The 24,994-nt window shown below is 42.9% G+C and overlaps 1 protein-coding gene across 22 annotated transcripts in view; it reads right to left on the bottom strand.

The window, feature by feature from the left end:
• The window catches only part of SFI1 (SFI1 centrin binding protein), a 115,723-nt gene that overhangs the window by 77,423 nt on the left and 13,306 nt on the right, over positions 1–24,994 (bottom strand). For 13 of the 22 annotated variants that reach the window (XM_078338772.1, XM_078338792.1, XM_054240310.2 and 10 more), the window contains exons 3-4: positions 9,672–9,845; positions 8,042–8,113 (exon numbers count right to left, since the gene is read on the bottom strand). The exons of 4 other annotated variants lie outside the window; for them this stretch is intronic. Coding sequence is in view for 14 of the 18 variants with exons in the window: in XM_054240310.2 (XP_054096285.2) it covers positions 8,042–8,113; positions 9,672–9,845 (246 nt within the window). In the remaining 4 variants the exon portion in view is untranslated. The remainder of the gene's footprint in view (positions 1–8,041; positions 8,114–9,671; positions 9,846–24,994) is intronic. 5 more of the 22 variants (XM_078338780.1, XM_078338795.1, XM_078338721.1 and 2 more) reach the window with 1 other exon arrangement.

Genomic DNA, 24,994 nt, shown 5'->3' with positions numbered 1-24,994 from the left:
GAGGGGCACCTGTAATCCCAGCTACTCAAGAGGCTGAGGCAGGTGAATTACTTGAACCCTCGAGATGGAGGTTGTAGTGAGTCAATCACATTACTGCACTCCAGCCTGGGTGACAGAGCGAGACTCTGTCTCAAAAAAATTACCACCTTCATCTCAATCCCATCCCACTCCAGGAGTTGGAGGCTACCTCTTTTGTCTAGGGAAAATTGATCAACCAAAGGGGAAAGGGCTTCAGAGATGCATACAGCTAGGCTCCCTGGCAAAATCTGCCCCAAAAGCCTACACTGAAGCCTTCAAGTTATAAGTCCCCATGCTTACATATAAAAGCTTCTAAAATTAGTTTTTTAGGGCCTTGCTCTTTAATGTGAACAGACAATACTCTCGACATTTGAGGAAAGGCTCCAAATGACACAGCGACCAAAAACACAAAGAAAAAAGGGTCTCAGAAGAAACATAGTGTAAGCAGATAAAAATCTTAAACCGCATTATCCTAAAAAAATTTTGAGCCTTCAGGATGCTATTAAAAAGAAAGGGAACACGCAGAGAACAAAAAGAAGCTCTCAAAAATTAAAAATATGACAGCAGAAATGAAAAAAAAATCAATAGGTAACACAAAAAGTTGACTGGTCTTGTAGCCACAGTAAGGACTCGGGGCTTTTACTTTCAGCAGGAAGCCACTGGAGGTTTGACAGAATGATGTGACTTGATTTACTCAGACTACCTACTGAGAAGATACTGACTAGGGACAAGACAGGAAGCAGGAGAACAATGAGGAGTTACTGGAGTCACTCGGAGGAAAGATGCCAATGGCTTGGACTAGGCGGTAGCTACCGGAAGCCTGAAAAGTGGCTGGATTCTGAATGCATTTTGAAGGCTGAAGCAACATGATTTTGGCATTTTAAAATCGGGTTTGAAAGAAGAGGAGTGAAGAATGACTTCACTGTTTCTGACCTGAGCACTTGGAAGGATGCAGTTTCCACTAACCGAGAGGGGGAAGACACAACAGAGAGGTTTGTAGGGAAGATAATGATTTCAGTTTTGGATATATTATGGTACGACACCCAGTGGAGTTGTCACATATATAAAAGTCCAGAGTTTTGAGGCAGGAGGTCGTGGCTGGGCATACACATCGGAGAATCACTGTGAGACTGGATGAGACTGCCTCAGTTGTGAGGCAGCTAAAGAAGCAGTACAGGCCGGGCGCGGTGACTCACGCCTATAATCCCAACACTTTGGGAGGCCGAGGCGGGTGGATCACGAGGTCAAGAGATCGAGACCATCCTGGTCAACAAGGTGAAACCCTGTCTCTACTAAAAATACAAAAATTAGTTGGGCATGGTGGTGCGCACCTGTAATCCCAGCTACTCGGGAGGCTGAGGCAGGAGAATTGCTTGAACCCAGAAGGCGGAGGTTGCGGTGAGCCGAGATCATGCCATTGCACTCCTGTCTGAGTAACAATAGTGCAACTCCATCTCAAAAAAAAAAAGAAGCAGTACAAAGACTAGGTGTTGGGGTATTTAGATGAGGAAGATCAACAAAGAAGAGTTAGAAGGGGCAAAGCGGTAGGAGAAAAACCACAAGAGGATGGTAAGTTAGAAGCTGGGAGACGAAAGGGATTCTAGAACAAGAAAATGATGGACTCTCTAATGTTACCTGATAGGTCAAGTTAAAAAAGTTTAGGAATTCAACACTGATTTTAGCAAATTTAGTGACTTTAACAAAAACAAGAGAAATTCATCATCTGAAACACAGTAGAGGCTGTAGCAGTCAGGGGCATTTCTGAAGGTAGCGTCTTTGATGCTGAGGTGCCACCCAAGGTATATGAAGCTACCTTAATGTGTGAGTTGTGCCATTCACAGCAAGGTAGCTAGAAATCAATCTCATAAAGCCATTAGAACTGAATGCCCACAGGCAGTGCCCCATGACTCTCACTAAAGCCCATGTAAGAAGCTGAGTTCTTAAGGACTGAAGAAAAACTATTCTCTGGAGAAAAATAAAATGGAAATTGTACTTGAAAAAAAATGTTGCGGGGCGGGGTGCGGTGGCTCACTCCTGTAATCCCAGCACTTTGGGAGGCCGAGGTGGGTGGATCTCCTGAGGGTGGGAGTTTGAGACCAACCTGACCAACTCCATCTCCACTAAAAATACAAAATATTACCCGGGCATGACGATACATGCCTGTAGTCCCAGCTACTTGGAAGGCTGAGGCAGGAGAATCGCTTGAACTCGGGAAGCAGAGGTTGCAGTGAGCTGAGATCGTGCCACTGTACTCCTGTCCAGGCAACACGGAGTCTCGAAAAAAAAAAAAAAAAGATGAAGAAGAAAAAAAGGAAGGCACTCAGTAGGACTGTTTGTAATTCTAAAAAGCAGAGGTAGTCAACAGTCCAACAATAAGTAAACAGATAAACCATGCCTTGTTTATACAATGGCATAATATACACAGTTAATAAATGGCTGTGTATCCACATGGAAAGGACCAGGCATAGTGGCTCACTTCTGTAAGTGGATTACTTCTGTAATCCCAGCACTTTAAGAAACCAAGATGGGAGGATTGCTTGAGGTCAGGAGTTCGAGAACAGCCTGGCCTCAGAGAAAGACTCTGTCTCTATTTTTAAAAAGGAAAAAAAAAGAAATCACATGACTAGCTCTCCTTGCCGCGGCGTGCCAGAGTAGAGTACAAAGGAGTCTGAGGCAGAGGGAGTCATGGCAGGACAAGTGTTTAGAAAGTTTCTTCCACTCTTTGACTGAGTATTGGTTGAAAGGAGTGCTGCTAAAACTGTAACCAAAGGAGGCATAATGTTTACAGAAAAATCTCAAGGAAAAGTAGTCCAAGCAACAGTAGCTGCTGTTGGATCATGTTCTAAAGGAAATGGTGGAGAGATTCAACCAGTTAGCGTGAAAGGTGGAGATAAAGTTTTTCTCCCAGGATACAGAGACACCAAACTATTTCTAGATGACAAAGATTATTTCCTATTTAGAGATGGTGACAATTAGAAAATGAGTTTTCAAAGACAAGAAGAAAAAAAAAAAAAAGATGGTGACATTCTTGGAAAGTATGTAGACTGAAATAAGTCACTATTGAAATGACATCAATGTAAAGCTGCCCATTCCATTGAAATTCTGAAATCTTTCATCATGTGAATAACTTCCATATCTTTTATAATAACTAACTAAAAAAAAAAAAGAGAGGAATCACACAGCCAAACCTCAAAAATATACTGTAGCAATAAAAATCCAATTTGCAAAGTAAAGTATGACACCATTCATAAATGTTCTAACTACACAAGGCCATACCATTTATTTATTTATTTATTTATTTATTTCTGAGACATGTTCTTGCTCTGTTGCCCAAGCTGGAGTGCAGTGTCATGATCAATGGCTTACTGCACTCCAACCTCCCAGGCTCAAGTGATTCTCCAACATAAGCCTCCTACGGAGCTGGGACTACAGGCATGCACCACCACGTCTGGCTAATTTTTTTTTTCCTTTGGAGAGATGCAGTCTCACTATATTGCCTTTCTGGTCTTGAACTCCTAGGCTCAAGTGATCCTCTTACCTTGGCTCATGCCTGTAATCCCAGCACTTTAAGCCAAGGTGGGAGCATTGCTTGAGGCCAGGAGTTTGAGAACAGCCTGGGCAACAGATAAAGATTCTGTCTCTATTCTAAAAAAAAAAGAAGAAAGAAATCACATGACTAGCTCTCCTTGTGTGCTGCACCAGAGCAGAGTATCAGTCTGCTCCTAGTGCTGGTCTTCAATAAGCCACCTCCTGCCTCTTTTTAAGTGATGGGATCTCATTACACTGCCCAGGCTAGCCTCAAACTCTTGGCCTCAAATGATCTTCCTGCCACAGCCTCCCTCCCAAGTAGACAGGACTACAGGAGTACACCATGCATTTATTCTTTATGGTCATGTGCACAAATTTTTACAGGAAAAAGAGTATCATACCAGAATCAAAAAAGTGAGAACAATCACACCAGAATCAAAAGAGTGGCCCCATCTCTAAGGAGGAGAGGCAGTAGAAGGGAGGGAGGGAGGATATAGCTTTAGCATTGTCCATTAAATTCATAAGCTGAGATCATGCACCTGGCTACCACTAAAGAGCAAAGAAATGAAAAACAGCATAATGCAAATGTTTTAAAGCAGCATAGCAGTGTTAGCAGTCACTGGCTAACACAACACCCACTGCCAAGCCCTTTTTCTCATCAGTATCCACTAAAGAGCCCAGAAAGATTTCTTTCCCAACCTCCTCTGTAGCTAAAGGTTGCCAGTGACAAAGCTCTGGCCAACGTCATTGGCAGAAGCAGAATGCAGTGGGGGAAACTCTAGGGCAGTTTTCTTTCTTGATAAAGAGACAGATGAAACTGACACCACCCTTACCCCCTCCTTCCTATGTAAAGCTAGAATAGTCATCTTGCAACTACAAAGTGTTCCCTATGAGGACAAAGGGCCAACGTGCTAAGGATGCTGAACTAGAAAGGTACTAGAAGGCTGAGTCTGAAATGATGTCACTGAACAGCTGAAGCAATAACAGTAGGTGCCAACCTCTAGATAGCTTATTAAAGAAAAAAAAAGTAAATCCCCTCATGCCTGTAATACTAACACTTCGGGAGGCTGAGCGCTTGAGTGCAGGAGTTCAAGACCAGCCTGGGAAACAGTGAGACCCTGTCTCTAAAAATAAAAAAAGGTTAAACATTAAAAGATAAAAAGAAAAGAAAAAGAAAATCTCAATATGTTTCAGCCATTGTCAGACTTTCTCTTAGAGTCAATGTATTTCTAACATACAGTCAGCATTTCCCAAGGAGTTGGAATATAAATAGGCATTATTTGAAAAGAGGTTCTTGCTCAAATATAGGTCAAATATAGATAAATAAAATTGCGTAAAAATAAATTTTAGGTGGCCAGGCACAGTGGCTCATGCCTGTAATCCCAGCACTTTGGGAGGCGGAGATGGGCAGATCATGAGGTTAGGAGATAAAGATCATCCAGGCCAACATGGTGAAAACCCTTCTCTACTAAAAATACAAAAATTAGCCAGGTATGGTGGCGTGCACCTGTAGTCCAGAAGGTGGAGGTTGCAATGAGCCAAAATCACATCACTGCACTCCCTCCAGCCCAGGGACAGGGCAAGACTCTGTCTCTAAAAAAAAAAAAAAAAAGGATTTTTTAGGGCCAGGCACAGTGGCTCACACCTATAATCCCAGCACTTTGGGAGGCCAAGGCGGGTAAGATCACCTGAGGTCAGGAGTTCGAGACCAGACTGGCCACCATGGTGAAACCCCGTCTCTACAAAAATACAAAAATTAGCTGGGCATGGAAGCTCCCACCTGTAATCTCAGGTACTTGGGAGGCTGAGGCAGGGGAATCGCTTGAATCCAGGAGGCAGAGGTTGCAGTGAGCTAAGACTGTGCCACCGCACTGCAGCCTGAGTGACAGAGTAAGACTCTGTCTCAAAAAAATAAAATGAGAATAATGCTTTGTAGACTTAAAAATATACACAAAGAAAGGGAGATGGGTAGAGCTAAACTACTCTAAAGACCCTGTCTTATTTAGGAAGAGAGTAAAGGACCAATTAACATTAGATTTTGTTAAGTTACAAATATACATTCATATTTGTATATTGTATACTGACAGTGAAGAAGTCAATAGAATACGCAACTGAATTAAACAAAAAAGAGAGAATTTTGATAACAGCAAACTAGGCAATTCAGTTCAATTCTCCCAATGAACAACAAAAAAAAGCCGACCAAAAAAAATTTATTTAAGGCACTAAAGAGCTACCACGGCAGTGAAGGATGACATGCCCAAGATCCAGGAGGAGAAGGTAAAATAGAGGTGCACAATGCCTAGCACTTGTAGCTGGGACGGGCTGCAGCTGAAAACCAGGGGTTAAGTGACCACATCTGCTGCCCTGCGTGCTTTGGTCACTTGCTTTATTCTTTTTTTCCTTTTTCTTTGAAGCTGAACAGACTTTCTTTCTGTTGCCTAGGCTACAGTGCAATGGGGTGATCTTGGCTCACTGCAACCTCTGCTTCCTGGGTTCAAGAAATTCTCCTGCTTCAGGCTCCCAAGTAACTGGGATTACAGGCACCTGCCACCATGCCTGTCTAATTTTTTTTTGTATTTTTAGTAGAGACGAAGTTTTACTATGTTGGCCAGGTTGGTTTCAAACTCCTGACCTCAAGTGATCCATGCCTGCCTCACCCTCCCAAAGTGCCAGGACTACAGGCATGAGCCACCACACCAGGCCTGAACACTAAAACTCAACCTTCATTGGCTACTTTATAGATAACATTCATAGGTCACCACGGCAATGGTCACTTCAGTAATTTTTCAGGAATTTGGGCTAACTCCTGTCCAGTACAAACCGGTAGAGACCACCAACCCTTCAATTAGGCCTGTGAAGGTGCCCAAAAGGATCTTTTGATGCCTGAGGGCCAAAATCTCCACCCTCTGATCATGTTAATGCCTCCATTTCCTGTATATGTGTCCTATGAAATGCCATAAACTCTGACTACAATTGTGCACAATGAATGCTACTTTATTTTCTCCACTGCCAATCACCTTTCCCCACACCTTAAACCACCCCGCTTCCCTAACCCACAAATATCCCTCAGGCTTATCTTTTAGGAGGCAGATTTAAGACCTGTTCTCCCACCTCCTCCCTCAGTGGCCTTGCAAATAAGTCTCTTCTCTTTTGCAAAACCTGTGTCACAGTGATTGATTTACCATGCATGGGCAGAATGGACCTAGATCCGGGTGGTAACATACCCACATGAGGAGCTTCACTGTAAAGATACAAAAAGAAGAGATGGAACAGCAGGGCCCCTCACAAAGTATACAAAGAAAAGATTTCAGAAAACACACACAGGCCAAGTTTGCTTGAGAGACACTGAATGAAGGAGTCAGACTGCCAGAAAACTGAAACAGGAAAGATTATAGTAAGGTAAAGAAAAAGGGAAGAAAAGGAGGCAATCCAGGACACTTCGGTTTTTAAGAAGCGCTTACATTCTCAAAGACTGCCAATTCTCCTTTTGAAACATATCTTGCACTGGCCCCTTCTCTCCAGTCCCCCTGCCTCCTGCACAGGGTCCCTGAATCTTGTGACTCTCTCTTGTAGTCCACTCTCAGCACTGCAGCTATAGCAATTATAACCCAAAACCACAGCAATGGACAGCATTGGTCTAAACAAAATGAAGCTATGACAGAGGGATTTGCTCCTCACTAAAATTTCACTTCCTTTGCAAAGGCAATTTTTTCCCCAAGGTTATGCACTAGATCAAGCCAATTTGGCAGTCTCAGCTCTCAGTCCCCTGAAAGAGTTCAATTACTTCTCTTGGGCAAACACTTTTCCCAGAGAGATCTTATCTATCCTGGTTTACTTAAGTATGATTCTCTCTCCTTTTTTTTTTTTTTTTTGAGATGGAGTCTTACTCTGTTGCCCAGGGTGGAGTGCAATGGCATGATCTCGGCTGACCTTGACCTCCACCTCCAGGGTTCGAGTGGTTCTCCTGCCTCAGCCTCCCAAGTAGCTGGTATTACAGGGGTATGCCACCACACTCAGCTAATTTTTGTAGAGATGAGGTTTCACCATGTTGGACAGGCTGGTCTTGAACTCATAACTTCAGGTGATCTGCCTGCCTCAGCCTCCCAAAGCACTGGGTTTACAGGCATGAACTACCAAGCCCTGCCTGATTCTTTCATTTTATCATGTGCTTATTTGTTTTTTTCTTTCTTTTTCTTTGAAACTGAAGGCCACAGTAGCTAAAGGCCATAACATTAAACTAAAACTTAACCTTCGCTGGCTACTTTGTAGCTAACATTCACAGCTTACCATGAATGCAGCTGCAGTCACCTAACAGGTATGAAGTTACCACTGTATCACATGGTTATACTAGGGTCTGTTTCTGCCTACTGCAGGCTGGGGAGGAACATGGGAGGAATGTAACAGCACAAGTCATAATAAACATTATGTATAGGCTTTATATAAAAGAAAACCCTAGAATGAACCAGCAGAATATGTTGTTCTGAGCTAATACTACCTGGCTTTAGAGGGAAACACTCTTCCAAAAGTCATTCGAATCCATAAATATAAGAACTTTCTGGCAACGCATCTGAAAGAAGGAAAAAAAGGATATACATATTTTAAAATTCCATTGGGCTTACACCATCACTTTTCTGGAAAGGAAAGGAAGGCTTTAAGGTCTAAGGCAGAGGGACATAAGTATGAGTCAGAAAGTGGTATCATAGCTAATCTTGCATCAAACAGGGCGTAGGATGGGCAGATTTATGAAGCTAAAATCAAGCAGATTTTTTAAAAAATAGATTTTCAATGCAAATTGTCAATGAAGAGATAAAAACTTCAAAACTGAGGTATAGAAAGTACGTCAAATTTCTTTTGTTCATATTATTCTTCCTGCCTACAATGCCTGGCAAATGCCCACTAATCCTGAACCGTCTCCAATGTAAACAGAGTGGTAGCAGTGTACTCAGCACTCTGTTCAAACTCCTCTTGTAATGTTATGACCCCATATCACAGCGATCAGCTCACAGGGTGTCTGTCATTCCCTCTGCACTGTGAGACCCTGAAAGCAGAAACTGGTGCTTTGTGGTACCTCTAGTATCTAGCACAGTGCCTGGCATACACAGAAAGGTGGCTTGTCTTATATTATATAGTTAACCCCTGAGCTCAACTAAAACACACCTTCTCCTGCCCTTATCTGCTTTATTCTTACATTATCCTTCAGGACTCAGCTTAAACTCTACTTCCTCCAGAGAGTAATTGCTGGCTATACTAGTGTGGCTGTTCTTGCCATATATGTCTGTGGTATCTCATCCTTCTCCTCTCATTGCACTAATCTCACTTTACTATTATGGCCTGACAGTCTATCAAGCCTACCTGATTTTAAACTTTCATGAAGTCATAGACCAAGATTGTCTTATTCATCTTATATACTCAGCATCTAGCATAACACCTGACATGGTAAGCACCTGATAAATTTGTTATTGTTGTTTTGAGATGGAGTCTTACTATCACTCAGGCTGGAGTCCAATGGAGCAATCTTGGCTCACTGCAACCTCCTCCTCCCAGGTTCAAGCGATTCTCGTGCCTCAGCCTCCTGAGGAGCGGGGATTACAGGCGTGCACCACCACACCAAGCTAATTTTTTGTATTTTTCTTGTAGACAAGGTCTCAAACTCCTGACCTCAGGTAATCTGCCAACCTCGGCCTCCCAAAGTGCTGGGATTACGGGTGTGAGCCACCACGCCTGGCCTGATACATTTTTGAACAAAAAAATGGATGTCTTTAATATACCTAATCAAGAGTAGCAGAAGTATTACAGCTCTTCTAGAATTCACCAGAAAATCCAAGAGGGAAAAAAAAAGAGTAGTTCCTTCTTTCTTGGACCATGTTTAGATTTCTTCTAAAAGTCTAAGAATTTTGACAGCTTCGTATTGCGGGGCACAAGTGGAGAAATGAAAACACTCAATGACAGATTTTATGTCTGCAGATTTCTGAATATCTTCTTTATCTGAACATTCTACTATATAGAACAGGCATCAAGATCTCCAACTAATTGAGATGAGAGAATAAGAACTATTCCCTCATTTTAACCAAGAAGAGAGACTAAGAGAAAACTACCCGTAGACTGGTGGCCACCCATAAGCTCACCTGATGTGCAATTCTCTTAACCGGCCCTGTCGGGTACAAGCATGTGTGCCACGATACTGCACTAGATGACTGGTACTAGGTAACTCCCTCCGGATCCCCAAGGATGCAGAAGACTTCTTGTTGGACAGTGTCTTTGGAGAATAAGGTTTCTTAACTGCACCATCCCTAAAATACCTTAAATTTGAGGAGGAAGGAGGCAAGAAGAGAATAAAGTTATCTCTGCATGGGATACAAATACTTTTAATATACAAGCAAAATTAAACAAACAAGCTCACTGAGACTGACAATACCAAGGCTTCAAGGATAATAGGCAGCCCCATCTGACAGAAATATTGGCCAACGACTGGAGGTGGGTACTACTGGGTCAGCTCTAGGCAGGAACTACAGAGCTGGAGGGTACCCCCTGGAGTCATTAGGCCTAACATAGTTTTCTTTTGTTTGAGACAGGTTCTCACTGTTGCCCAGGCTGGAACGCTGTGGTATGACCACAGCTCACTGCAGCCTTGACCTCCCAGGCTCTTGTGATCCTCCCATCTCAGCCTCCCAAGCAAGTAGGACCACAGATGCATGCCGATGAGACCTTGTCTCTTAAACACCACAGTGAGACCTTGTCTCTTAAAAAAAATATATATACATTAATTTATATATTATATATAAATTATATATTATACATAATATAAAAATTATATATATTTTAAATATATATACTTAAACATATATTTAAAATATATAAATATATTACATAAATATATTATATATACATATACATATATATGTGTGTGTGTGTGTGTGTGTATATATATATATATATATATATATATATATATATATTTTTTTTTTTTTTTTTTTTTTTTTTTTTAAGAGACAAGGTCTCACTGTGTTGCCCAGGCTGGTCTTGAGCTCCTGGGATTAAGGAATCCTCCCACCACAGCCTCCTAAATAGCTGAGACTACAGGTGTACGACACCATGATCAGCTAATTTTTTATTTTTTTGAGACAAGGTCTTACACTGTGGCCCAGGCCGGAGTGCAGTGGCACGATCTCTCTCACTGCAATCTCTGCCTACCAGGTTCAAGCGATTCTCCTGCCTCAGCCTTCCTAGTAGCTGGGATTACAGGCACCCACCACTAAGCCTGGCTAAGTTTTATATTTTTAGTAGAGATGGGGTTTCACCATGTTGGCCAGGCTGGTCTTGATTTACTGACCCCAGGTGATCCACCCACCTTGGCCTCCCAAAGTGCTGGGATTACAGCCTTGAGCCACTGGGCCCAGCCAACTTACTATTTTTTTTTTTTTTTTAAGAGACAGGGTCTCATTATATTGCCCAGGTTAGTCTCAAATTCCTGGACTCAAGTAATCCTCCTGCCTCAGACTCCCAAAGTGATAGCATTACAAACATGCACCACTGTACCTGGCCTGATCTCATTCTTGATCTCTTGCTTCAGAATATCTGCACTGAGGCTAAAGCACATATATGTATACATAAACACACACACAAACACACACACACATTTTAATTTATTTTTTAAAACTTTTTGTTTGTTTTTTTTCTTGAAACAGGGTCTTGCTATGTTGCCTAGGCTGGTCTTGAACTCCTGGGCTCAAGCGATCCACCAGCCTCGGCTTTCTAAAGTGCTGGAATTGCAGGCATGAGCCACAGTGCCCAGCTCTAAAGGTTTATCAACGGATGAATGAATAAACAAAATGTGGTACAGTCATGAATGAAACAGCATCATTCACCCATAAAAAAGAATGAATATATACTACAACATGGATGAACTCTGTAAACATGTTAGGTGAAATAAGCCAGACACAAAAGGAGTTTGAAATAAGACCAGCTACGGTGGCTCGCACCTGTAATCACAATACTTTGGGAAATCCAGGATTTTGAGACCAGGCTGAGCAACATGGTGAGACAAAAAAATGTAAAAATCAGCCAGGTTTGTGGCATGAACATGGGGTCCCAGCTATACGACAGGCTGAAACAGGAAGATCACTTGAGCCCAGGAGGTTGAGGTTGCAACGAGCTGTGTTCCTATCACTGCATTCCCATGTGGGCAGTGGAGAACAAAAAGGAGAAATATTACATAATTCCATTTATATTGGGTACATGTAATGGGTTAATTCACAGAAACAAAAAGTAGAATAGAGTTTACCAAAGGCTGGGAGAAGAGAGGAATGGGGAGTAACTGTTTGATGGGTACAGAGTTTGTTAGGCATGATTTTGAAAGGTGGTGATGGGTGCACAACATTGTGAATATACTTAATATGCCACTGATCACACATTTAAAAATGCTTAAAATGAGAAAATTTATGTTTTATATATTTTACAATAAAAAATATGATCTGAGGCCGGGCATGGTGGCTCACACCTATAATCCCAGCACTTTGGGAGGCCGAGGAGGGTGGATCACCTGAGGTCAGGAGTTCAAGACCAGCCTGGCCAACATAGCAAAACCCCATCTCTACTAAAATATTTTTAAAATTAGCTGGGCATGGTGGTGTGCACCTGTAATCCTACCTACTCAGGAGGCTGAGGCAGGAGAATCGCTTGAGCCTGGGAGCGGAGGTTGCAGTGAACCAAGACTGCACCACTGTACTACATCCTGGGTGACAGAGCAAGACTCCATGTCAAAAAAAAAAAAAAAAAAAAAAAAGGGAAAGGGGAAGGAGAGATAAATACCTAACACATTCAGGGCTTAAAACATAGTTGATGGGTTGACAGGTGCAGCAAACCACCATGGCATATGTATACCTATGTAACAAACCTCCATGTTCAGCACGTGTATCCCAGAATTTAAAGCAAAATTTTAAAAAAATTAAAAACTAAGATCTGAGGTCAGGCATGGTGGCTCACACCTGTATTGCCAGCACTTTGGGAGGCCAAGGTGGGTGAATAACCTGAAGTTAGGAGTTTGAGACCAGCCTGACCAACATGATGAAATCCCATCTCTACTAAAAATACAAAATTAGCCAGGCATGGTGGCGTGAGCCTATAATCCCAGCTACTGGGGAGGCTGAGACAGGAGAATCCCTTGAACCCAGAAGGCAGAGGTTGCAGTGAGCCAAGATTGTGCCACTGCCCTCCAGCTTGGGCAACAGAGCGAAACTCTATCTCATAAAAAGGAAAGATCTGAAAAAATAGTGAGGAAGGAGATTTTTTAAAGAATTAAATAGGCTGGGCACGGTGGCTCACACCTGTAATCTTAGCACTTCAGGGAGGCTGAGGCAGGAGGATCACCTGAGGTCAGGAGTTTGAAATCAGCCCAACATGGAGAAACTTAATCTCTACTAAAATACAAAATTGGCTGGGCATGGTGGCTCATGCCCGTAATCCCAGCCACTCGGGAGGCTGGGGCAGAAGAATTGCTTGAACCTGGGAGGTGGAGGGTGCCATGAGCCAAGATCATGCCATTGCACTCCAGCCTGGGCAATAAGAGTGAAATTCTGTCTAAAAAACAATAATAATTAAAGCTAGAAGCAATATAAATCATAAATGAGGAAGGAGACAGTTAAAATGTTTTAAGATTCTTACATTGAGAGGAGGGCAAACATAATACCGATCTTATTATGGTAAGGAGATACTTTTTTTTTTTTTTGAGACAGAGTTTCGCTCTTGTTACCCAGGCTGGAGTGCAATGGCGCGATCTGGGCTCACCGCAATCTCCACCTTCTGGGTTCAACCAATTCTCCTGCCTCAACTTCCCGAGTAGCTGGGACTACAGGCGTGCACCACCAGTCTCAGCTAATTTTTGTATTTTTAGTAGAGATGGGGTTTCACCATGTTGAACAGGATGGTCTCGATCTCTTGACCTTGTGATCCACCCGCCTCGGCCTCCCAAAGTGCTGGGATTACAGGCGTGAGCCACCGCGCCTGGCCCGGAGATACTTTTTAATGTCTAAGGTAACTACTAAAAGAAGGAAACAAGTATATAAACTTCTAAACTAAAAAGGAAGAAGAAAATGGAATAAAAAATTGGGTTTCAACATGGTGAAACCCAATCTCTGCTAAAAATACAACCTCAAAGTAGGCAAGAAATCAAAGAAAAACAACAGGAACAGGCAGGACAACTAAAAAGCATGAAATCAGAATGTAAATTTAAACCTACATATATATCAGTAATTACCTTAAATATAAATGACCTAAATGTTCCAAAAGACAAAGATCACCAGAGTGGAATGAAAAACAGAATCTACCTATATACTGTTTACAATACACAAGTAACACATAAGGATGCAGAAAGTTTTTAAAGTAAAAGGAAGAGGAATATGTTTACAATGCAAATAAAGACCAAATGAAAACTAATACAGTTATTCTAGTACTAGATAAAAATATGTTTTATCGCAAAAAGGATTACTAGAAACGAAGATGATCTATTCATAATGATGAAAAGTTGACTTCCCCAGCAAATTAACAATTATACATTTGTATGCATCCTTTAAATAAGTCTTAAAATATATAAAGCTAAAAACTGACTGGCTTATAAGGAGAAACAGGCAAATCTTTATTAATAGAGGGAGATCTCAGCATACCTCTCTCACTAATAAAGCAAACACATACCAAATTATTTTAATAATAATTAACACAATTATTTAAAATTCCCTGGCCAGGCACAGTGGCTCACGTCTGTAACCCCAGCACTTTGGGAGGCCAAGATGGATAGATTACCTGAGGTCAGGAGTTCAAGACCGGCCTGGCCAAAACGGTGAAACCTCATCTCCATAAAAAAACAAAAATTAGCCAGGCGTGATAGTGGATGCCTATAATCCCAACTACCTGGGAGGCTGAGACAGGAAAATCATTTGAATCCGGGAGGTGGAGGTTACAGTGAGCTGAGATCACGCCACTGCACTCCAGCCTGGACAATAAGAGCAAAACTCCATCTCAAAGATAAATAAATAGGCTGGGCACAGTGGCTCACTCCTGTAATCCCAGTATTTTCGAAGGCCAAGGGTGGTGAATCATGAGGTCAGGAGTTCGAGACCAGTCTGGCCAACATAGTGAAACTCCATCTCTACTAAAAACACAAAAAATTAGCCGGGTGTGGTGGTGTGCACCTGTAATCCCAGCTTCTCGTGAGGCTGAGGCAGGAGAATCACTTGAACTCGGGAGGCGAAGGTTGCAGTGAGCCAAGATCGCACCATTGCACTCCAGCCTAGGCAACAAGAGTAAGACTCCATCTCAAAAAAGAGAAAAACAAAAAAGCTACAAGAAGAAACACTTCAGTAGTCTAGGAAAAGCTCTTATGAATAAAATGTCAAAAGCACCGGCAACAAAAGCGAAAATAAACAAATGGGATAATCTCAAACCTAAAAACTTCTGCTCAGCAAAGGAAACAATAAACAGAGTAAAAAGACAACCTACAGAATAGGATTATAGGCCTGGCATGGTGGCTCATGTCTATAATCCTAGCACTTTGGGAGGCCGAAGAAGTCAGATCACTTGAGGTCAGGAGTTCAAGACCAGCCTGGCCAACATGGTAAAATCCCATCTCTACTAAAAATACAAAATTAGCTGGGCATGGTGGTGTGCACCTGTAATCCCAGTTACTGTGGAGGCTGAGGCAGGAGAATCACTTGAACCCAGGAGGCAGAGGTTACAGTGAGCCAAGATCATGCCACTGCACTCCAGACTGGGTAAGAGAGGAAGACTCCACCTCAAAAAATAAATTAGCCAGATGTGGGGATGCATGCCTGCAGTTCCAGCCACAGGGGAGACTGAGGTGGGAAGAGCACTTGAACCCAGCAGTTCAAGGCTGCAGTGAGCGATGATGACACCAGCCTGGGCAACAGATCAAGATCCTGCCTCAAAAAAAAAAAAAAAAGAAAAAAGGAAAAGGAAAAAATGTTAGATTGCATAGTTTGTTCATTTGCAGTCTTAATTCATTTTTTTTTTTTTTTTGAGATGAAGTCTCACCCAGTCACCAGGCTGGAATGCCTAGTGGCCTAGTGTAGTGGCGTGATCTCGGCTCACTGCAACCTCTGCCTCCTGGGTTCAAGTGATTCTCCTGCCTCAGCCTCCCAAGTAGCTGGGACTACAGGCATGCTCCACCATACCCAGCTAATTTTGTATTTTTAGTAGAGATGGGATTCATGTTGGCCAGGCTGGTCTCGATCTTTTCATCTTGTGATCTTCCGACCTCAGCCTTCCAAAGTGCTGAGATTACAGGCATGAGCCACCGAGCCCAGCCTTATTTCTTTTATAACACATGCATTTAATACTGTACATTAAATGCATTAAACCTATTATACATTTCTCTAAACATGACTGTAGCATTTCATATATTGACATGTAGTATTCTTATAAGCATTTCAACATATTTGCTAATTTCCATTATGTCTTTTTCTTTGATTTTGTGGAAAAGGATACAAAGCAAAACAGCAAAGGGAAAAGGGGCACAGGGCAAAGTCTGGTGGAAATGAAGTACAAGCTTCCAAGAACCCTCTCGCAGTGGAATCCCATAGGACACTCTTAATTCCTCCAGCACTGAATTGTGATAACACGTGAGAAGTGTTGTGTATCAGTGAAACTTACTAGACTCAGAACCCAAGCTTTACTAAGGGCTGGTCAGACAGGCACCCTCTACCTAACATATACCAAAATTCCAGACTCCTAGAGGGAGTGCTAGTATTCAGCATAAAAAACACTGTATGAACACACAGTGTAGATCCGGTTAACTGTTCATCAGTCAGGGAATGGTGGGAACCCTTCTGAAATCTAAGTTCCAGACACCAACCAAGGGTCAACCTTATAAGCAAGAATTTCTAAGAACAGCAGCCACAGGTCTGCTGTGTTATTTTCTGCACAAAGGGAAAACAAACATAACAGAGAAGATCGAAGAGAAAAGTTGGTTCCTTAAAAAGACTAATACAGTTGACAGCCAGTGAAACTAAGAAAAAACGAAATAAATGAGGGTCAACTGTATATTTCTATAAACTAGCAATAAAGGAAAAAAATTACATATATTTATATGCTATTTTCAAATGGCATCACAAACATCAAACATAGGAGTAAATCTAATAATTTTACAGGCAAAATAATTTATTTGGTTTTCTCCCTTCTTGATCAGTTTCACTGGCTGTCAACTGTATTAGTCTTTTTAAGGAACCAACTTTTCTCTTTGATCTTCTCTGTTATGTTTGTTTTCCTTTTGTGCAGAAAATAACACAGCAGGCCTGTGGCTGCTGTTCTTAGAAAAATCCTGCTTACAAGGTTGACCCTTGGTTGGTGTCTGGAAACTCAGATTTCAGAAGGATTCCCACCATTCCCTAACTGATACAATATAGATGTCAATTTTTCCCACTCTGATCTATAGCTTCAAAGTAATCTCAATTAAAATCAGTAGAACGCCAGATGCAGTGGCTCACACCTATAATCTCAGCACTTTGGGAAGCTGAGGCAGGCGGATCACGAGGTCAGGAGATCGAGACCATCCTGGCTAACACAGTGAAACCACATCTCTACTAAAAACACAAAAATTAGCTGGGCATGGTGGCACGTGCCTGTAGTCCCAGCTACTTGGGAGGTTGAGGCAGGAGAATCACTTGAACCCAGGAGGCGGAGGTTGCAGTGAGCTGAGATGGTGCCATTGCACTCCAGCCTGGGTGACAGAGCAAGACTTCATCTTAAAAAAACAAAAACAAAAACAAAACCCAATAGAGGGCTGGGCACAGTGGCTCATGCCTGTAATCCCAGCACTTTGGAAGGCCAAGGTGGGCAGATCACCTTGACTGAGACAGGAGTTTGAGACCAGCCTGGCCAACATGATGAAATGCCAACTCTACTAAAAATACAAAAAAACTAGCGAGGCGTAGTGACAGGTGCCTATAATCCCAGCTACTCTGGGGGCTGAGGCAAGAGAATCGCTTGAACCTGGGAGGCAGAAGGTGCAGTGCCCCATTCCAGCCTGGGTGACAGAGCAAGACTATTTCAAAAAAAAAGAAAAAGAAAAAAAAATATTTTATTTTGGGGAGGGAGAGGACTTGGCAAGTTGATTCTGAAGCTTTTATAGAATTATAAATACCAAGAGTAGCTTAGACATTTCTTAAAAGTACTAAATAAGCAGTCTTATTCAAATATCAGGCTTATTGCAAAACTACATAATCAAGACATCACGATTTTGCAGCAGAAACAAATTGACCAAAGGAACAAGGTAGATAGCCAAGAAACCAACTTGGGCTTAAATGAACAACTGAGTAATGCTAAGGATGGCACTACAGAGCAGTTTTTTGTTTTGTTTTGTTTTGTTTTTCAATAAACTGTGCTGGGGCAATTATGTACCCATGTGAAAAAAAAATGAAATAGGATCTCTGACTCACATATAAACAAAAATCAATTTCAGGAAATCTGAAATCAATTTCAGGAGGTAAACAGCAAAATAATAAGTTTTTAAAGATGATACAGGCCGGGCACAGTGGCTCACGCCTGTAATCCCAATACTTGGGAGGCTGAGGCCAGTGGATCATCCAAGGTCAGGAGTTTGAGACCAGCCTGACCAACATGGTGAAACCTCTTCTCTACTAAAAATACAGAATTAGCCAGATGTGATGGCATATGCCTGTAAACCCAATTAACTTGGGAGGCTGAGGCAGGAAAATCACTTGAACCCAGGAGGCAGAGGTTGCAGTAGCCAAGATCGTGCCATTGCACTCCACCCTGGGCTATAAGAACAAAACTGTCTCAAAAAAAAGATGATACAGAATATCTTAGGCCAGGCATAGTGGTCATGCCTGTAATCCCAGCACTTTGGGAGGCTGAGGCAGGCAAATTTTTTGACCCCAGGAGTTTGAGACGACTCTGGGCAACACAATAAAACCCCATCTCTACAAAAAAATACAAAAATTCACCAGGTGTGGTGGCACACACCTGTACTACCAGCTTCTTGGGAGGCTGAAGTGAGAGGACTGCTTGAGCCTGGGAGGTTGAGGCCCCAGCGTTCCTGATTGTGCCACTGCAATCCAGCCTACGACGGTACGAGATCTTGTCTCAAACAACAACAAAATGAAACAAAACCCAGAATATCTTCATGAAATCAGGAAAGAAACAGATTCCTTAAACCTGACAGAACACATATTAATCATAAAGGAAAATACTGATACATTTTACTAAGTTAAAAATTGTTTTTTGCCGGGCACGGTAGCTCAAGCCTGTAATCCCAGCACTTTGGGAGGCCGAGGCAGGTGGATCGCGAGGTCAAGAGATCGAGAACATCCTGGTCAACATGGTGAAACCCTGTCTCTACTAAAAATACAAAAAATTAGCTTGGCATGGTGGCGTGTGCCTGTAATCCCAGCTACTCAGGAGGCTGAGGCGGGAGAATTGCCTGAACCCAGGAGGCGGAGGTTGCGGTGAGCCGAGATCGCACCATTGCACTCCAGCCTGGGTAACAAGAGGGAAACCCTGTCTCAAAAAAAAAAAAAATTGTTTTTTGAGACAAAGTCTCACTTTGTCATCCAGGCTGGAGTCAGTGGCACCATCTCGGCTCGCTGTAACCTCCACCTCCTGGGTTCAAGTGATTCTCCCATTTCAGCCTCCCAAGTAGTGGGGATTACAGCCATGCAACACCACACCTGGCTGATTTTTACATTTTTAGTAGAGATGAAATTTCACTGTGTTGGCCAGGCTGGCCTTGAACTCCTGACCTCAAATGATCCACCTGCCTTGGTCTCCCAAAGTGATGGGATCATAGGGGAGAGCCACCGTGCCTGGCATTTTTCTTTTCTGAGACAGTTGCATTCTGCTGCCCAGGCTGGAGTGCAGTGGTGCCAACTCCACTCACTGCAACCTCCGCTCCCAGGTTCAAGCAATTCTCCTGCCTTAGCCTCCAAAGTACCTGCGACTACAGGCACACACCACCACAACTGGCTAATTTTTATATTACTAGTAGAGATGAGGTTTTGCCCTATTGGCCAGGCTTGTCTAAAACTCCTGACCTCGAGTGATCCTCCTGCCTCAGCCTCTCAAAGTGCTGGAACTCCAGGCATGAGCCCCGGCACCCAGCCTAAATTAAAATTTAAAACAACTTAATTCATCAAATGATGATGAAGTGAGCAGAGGGAGAAGATATTTGTCACATATCTTCTTTTTTTTTTTTTTTTTTTGAGATGAAGTCTTGCTTCTGTCACCAGGCTGGAGTGCAGCAGTGCAAAAAGATTCATATTCAAAAATAGAAAAGCTCCTATATATTAATTAGTACTCAATATACAACTCATTAGAAAAACAGGAATAAGACTTGAATACGTACTTCAAAAAGAGAAAATCTAGTACCCGGTAAACATATGAAAACATACAATAGCCTGGTGCGGTGGCTCATGCCTATGATTCCAGCACTTTGGGAGGCAGAGGTAGGTGGATTGCCTGAGGTCAGGATTTCCAGCCATCTCTACTAAAACTACAAAAAAATTAGTCAGGTGAGGTGGCATGCGCCCGTAATCCCAGCTACTCAGGAGGCTGAGGCAGAGGAATTGCTTGAACAAGGGAGGTGGAGGTTGCAGTGAGCCGAGATCACACCACTGTACTCCAGCCTGGGTGACAGAGCAAGACTCCGTCACAAATACACACACACACACACACACACACACACACACAAAACTGAAAATAGTCCGAATGCTCATCAGCAAAATAGATAAACTGAAATATTCTTACAATATAATATTACAGAGCAAGGAAAATGAGCAAATTACAACTCCACACAGTAACATGGAGGAATACCAAAACCTTGAAACAAAGAATCAAGATACAAAAGAATACATACAGTATCACTCCATGTATTTAAGGCAAAGAGGCAAAACTAAACTGTATTGTTTAGGAATGTATGCTTAATAGGTAAAAATTAAAAGAAATTTAAGAAAGTGATTACCATTAAAGGTACGATGGTGGTTAACTCTAGGAAAGGAGAGGATGTGATTGGGACAGAGTTTCACTCTTGTTGTCTAGGCAATGGCGTGCTCTCTGCTCACTGCAACCTCTGCCTCCCAGGTACAAACAATACTCCTGCCTCAGCCTACAGAGTAGCTGGGATTATAGGCATGTGCCAACATGCCCAGCTAATTTTGTATTTTTAGTAGAGACAGAGTTTTACCATGTTGGTTAGACTGGTCTCAAATTCCTGACCTCAGGTGATCTGCCCACCCTGGCCTCCCAAAGTGCTGGGATTACACAGGAGTGAGCCAGAGCGCCTAATCAATAAACTATTTCCTTTTTTTTTTTTTTTTTTTTTTTTTGAGACAGAGTCTCATTCTGTTGCCCAGGCTGAGAGCAATGGTGTAATCTCAGCTCACTGCAACCTCTGCATCCTGGGTTCAAGCAATTCCCCTGCCTCAGCCTCCTGAGTAGCTGGGGTTACAGGCGCACCCACCACTAGTGCACACCGGCTAATTTTGGTATTTTTAGTAGAGATGGGGGCTTCACCATGTTGGTCAGGCTGGTCTCGAACTCCTGACCTTCTGATCCACCTGCCTCGGCCTCTCAAAGTGCTGGGATTATAGGTGTGAGCCATCACACCCGGCCCAATAAACTATTTCTTTTTTTTTTTTTTTTTTTTGAGATGGACTCTCGCTCTGTTGCCAGGCTGGAGTACAATGGTGCGATCTTGGCTCACTGCAACTTCCGCCTCCCGGGTTCAAGCAATTCTCCTACCTCAGCCTCCCGAGTAGCTGGGATTACAGGCATTTGCCACCATGCCAAGCTAATTTTTGTATTTTCAGTAGAGACGGGTTTCACCATGTTGGCCAGGATAATCTCGATCCCCTGGACCCTGTGATCCTCCCACCTCGGCTTCCCAAAGTGCAGGGATTACAGGCGTGAGCCACAGCCAATAAACTATTTCTTTATCTGGGTGATGGTTACATTGTTTGTTTCAAAATGGTATCTTAAATGATACAGTACCTTTCTGAATCTGCATAATATTGAACAATTTAGGCTAGGGCATGGTAGCTGACACCTATAATCCCAGCACTTTGGGAGGCCAAGGCAGGCGGATCACTAGGTCAGGAGGTCAGAGCAAAACTCAGTTTCAAAAAAAAAAGAAAGAAAGAAACCATACCAGAGTTAGAGGCCACAGAGCTTCATATTAAGGCCATGGTGAATTTGTTTGAGAAGATGAAATAAGGCAGGCCTGAAGAGTACTCTGGGGACCATGCAGTAAACACTGTCAGGGTGCTGCTTCAGCTTATGAGGACTCCTTCTTTCCCTTTTTTTTTTTGAGATGAAGTCTCGCTTCTGTCACCAAGCTGGATTGCAGTGGTACAATCTCAGCTCACTGCAACCTCCACCTCCCGGGTTCAAGCAATTCTCCTGCCTCAGCCTCCCAAGTAGTTGGGATTACAGGAATGTGCCACCACACCCAGCTAATTTTTGTATTTTTAGTAGAGACGAGGTTTCACTATATTGGCCATGATGGTCTCGATCTCTTGACCTTGTGATCTGCCCACCTTAGCCTCCCAAAGTGCTGGGATTACAGGTGTAAACCATGTCACCCAGCCTGGGTTTGGTTTTTTTTTTTTTTTTTTTTTTTTGAGATGGAGTCTCGCTTTATCACCAAGCTGGAATGCAACTGCGCAATCTTTGCTCACTGGAACTTCCGCCTCCCGGGTTCAAGTGATTCTCCTGCCTCAGCCTCCTGAATAGCTGGGATTACAAACATCTGCCACCACACCTACCTAATTTTTGTATTTTTAGTCAAGATGAGTTTCACCATGTTGGCCAGGCTGCTCTCTAACTCCTGACCTCAGGTGATCCACCTGCCTCAGCCTCCCAAAGTGGTGGGATTACAGGTGTGAGCCACTGCATAGAGGACTCCTTCTTCTATGAGAACTCCTTCTGTCAACAGGGGCAGGATCTCAGCAGCTATGCTTGAACTCCATGACCTTCCTCCAACTCCTAGTTGATTATAGCAGGGGAAGAAAACTGACCGTTGCTGGACCAACCAAATTCATTCTCCCAAGACAAAATTTTGAAGCACAAAGATGGCACTGCTCAGAAAGAAGGGTCCATAATACCTGCTGAATAGGTCCCTCAAACACTCCTCAGTCCCATTTTGCCCAAGACCACAGTGGATGCTGTAAGAAACGTCCATAAATTAGTAGCACCCTAAGTTGCAAGCTACAGGAACCCAATTCAACTTAGTTTAAAAAAGAGCATAGGCCGGGTGCGGTGGCTCACGCCTGTAATCCCAGCACTTTGGGAGGCCGAGGCGGGTGGATCCCGAGGTCAAGAGATCGAGACCATCCTGGTCAACATAGTGAAACCCCGTCTCTACTAAAAATACAAAAAATTAGCTGGGTATGGTGGCGTGTGCCTGTAATCCCAGCTACTCAGGCGGCTGAGGCGGGAGAATTGCCTGAACCCAGGAGGCGGAGGTTGCGGTGAGCCGAGATCGCACCATTGCACTCCAGCCTGGGTAAACAAGAGCAAAACTCCGTCTCAAAAAAAAAAAAAAAAAGAGCATAACAGTAAGGGTTCCTGAGAAAAACTGACAAGACTTTACCTAGATCAACGAACGAAAAAAGAGAGAAGACACAGATCACCAAAATTAGGAATGACAGAGAGGACATTACCACTGACCCTTAGTAAACTAAAAGAATTATAAGGGCATACAATTAACTTTATGCCAACAAACTGGACAACTTAAATGAAATGGAAACAATTCCAAAAAGCTGAAATTAGCAAAACTAACTAAAGAAGAAATAGAGCTGGGCACGGTGGCTCATGCTTGTAATCCCAGCACTTTGGGTAGCTGAGGAAGGTGGATCATTTGAAGTCAGGAGTTCAAGACAAGCCAGACCAACATGGTAAAACCCCATCTGTACTAAGAACACAAAAATCAGCCAGATGTGGTGACATGCACCTATAAATCCAACTACTCAGGAGGCTGAGGCAGAACTACTTAAACCAGGGAGGCAGAGGTTGCAGTGAGCCAAGATTGCTCCACTGCACTCCAGCCAGGGCGACAGAGTGAGACTCCATCTCAAAAAACAAAAAGAAGAAATGGAAACAATATATCTCTAAGAAGTAAAAAAATTAAATGAGTAATTAAAATTTTTCCTATAAAGAGGCCAGGCTTGGTAGTTCACACTATAATCCCAGCACTTTGGGAGGCTGAGGCAGCAAAACGCTTGAGCCCAGAAGTTAGAAACTTCATTGAGCTGTGATCATGCCACTGTACTCCAGCCAGGGCGACAGAGTGAGATCCTGTCTCTAAAATAAATAAACAAATATTCCTACCAAAAAAAGCATAGATGGTTTCAGTGTTTAATTATATGAAAGATTTTAAAAGAAGTAATAAGCAGAGCACAGTGCCTCACGCCTGTAATCCCAGCACTTTGTGAGGCGGAGGCAAGCAGATCACCCAAGGTCAGAAGTTAGAGACCAGCCTGGCTAACATGATGAAACCCCATCTCTACTAAAAAATACCAAAGGGGCAAGGCATGGTAACTCATGCCTGTAATCCCAGCACTTTGGGAGGCCGAGGCAGGCGGATCACGAGAGTGGGAATTCGAGATAAGCCTGGCCAAAATAGTGAAACCACAGCTCTACTAAAAATACAAAAAATTAGGCGGGCATGGTGATAGACGCCTGTAATCCCAGCTATTTGGGAGGCTGAGGCAGGAGAATTGCTTGAACCTGGGGAGGCGGAGGTTGCAGTGAGCTGAGACTGTGCCATTGCACTCCAGCCCAGGCAACCTTGTGAGACTCCACCACAAACAAACAAACAAACAAAAAACTTAGCCGGGTGAGATAACAGGTGCTATAATCCCAGCTACTAGGGAGGCTGATAATCACTTGAACCTGGGAGGCGGAAGTTGCAGTGAGCTCAGACTGCACCACTGCACTCCAGCCTGGGCTACAGAGCAAGACTCCATCTCAAAAATAAACAAATAAATAAAATATAATAACAATACTCCACAAACTCTTCCAGAAAATAAAGGAACACTTCCAAATTCATTGAGACCAGTATCACCATCACACCAAAGACAAAGATTATTACCAAAAAGAAAAAAAAGGCCAATATACTTCATGACTATAGACTAAAAATCCTGAAAAAATAGTAGCAAACCAAATCCAACAACATATCAAAACCATTAACATGGTTAAGATTAAGTGTCAACTTGATTAAATTGAAGGACGCACAGTATTGCTTCTGGGTAGATCTGGGTGTTTCTGAGTGTTGCCAGAAGAGATTAACATTTCAGTCAGTGGGCTAGGAGAGGAAGACCCATCCACAATGTGGGTGGGCACCATCCAATAGGCGGCCAGCGCTGCTAGAAAAAGCAGGCAGAAGGTGGGATTAAGTCTTCTGGCCTTCATCTTTCTCCCATGCTGA

Source organism: Callithrix jacchus, chromosome 1, assembly GCF_049354715.1.
Source record: "Callithrix jacchus isolate 240 chromosome 1, calJac240_pri, whole genome shotgun sequence".
In the NCBI taxonomy this organism is placed as follows: Eukaryota; Metazoa; Chordata; class Mammalia; order Primates; family Cebidae; genus Callithrix; species Callithrix jacchus.
The sequence above is the reverse complement of the archived record's forward strand: the minus strand, read 5'-3'. Positions and strand labels throughout refer to the sequence as shown.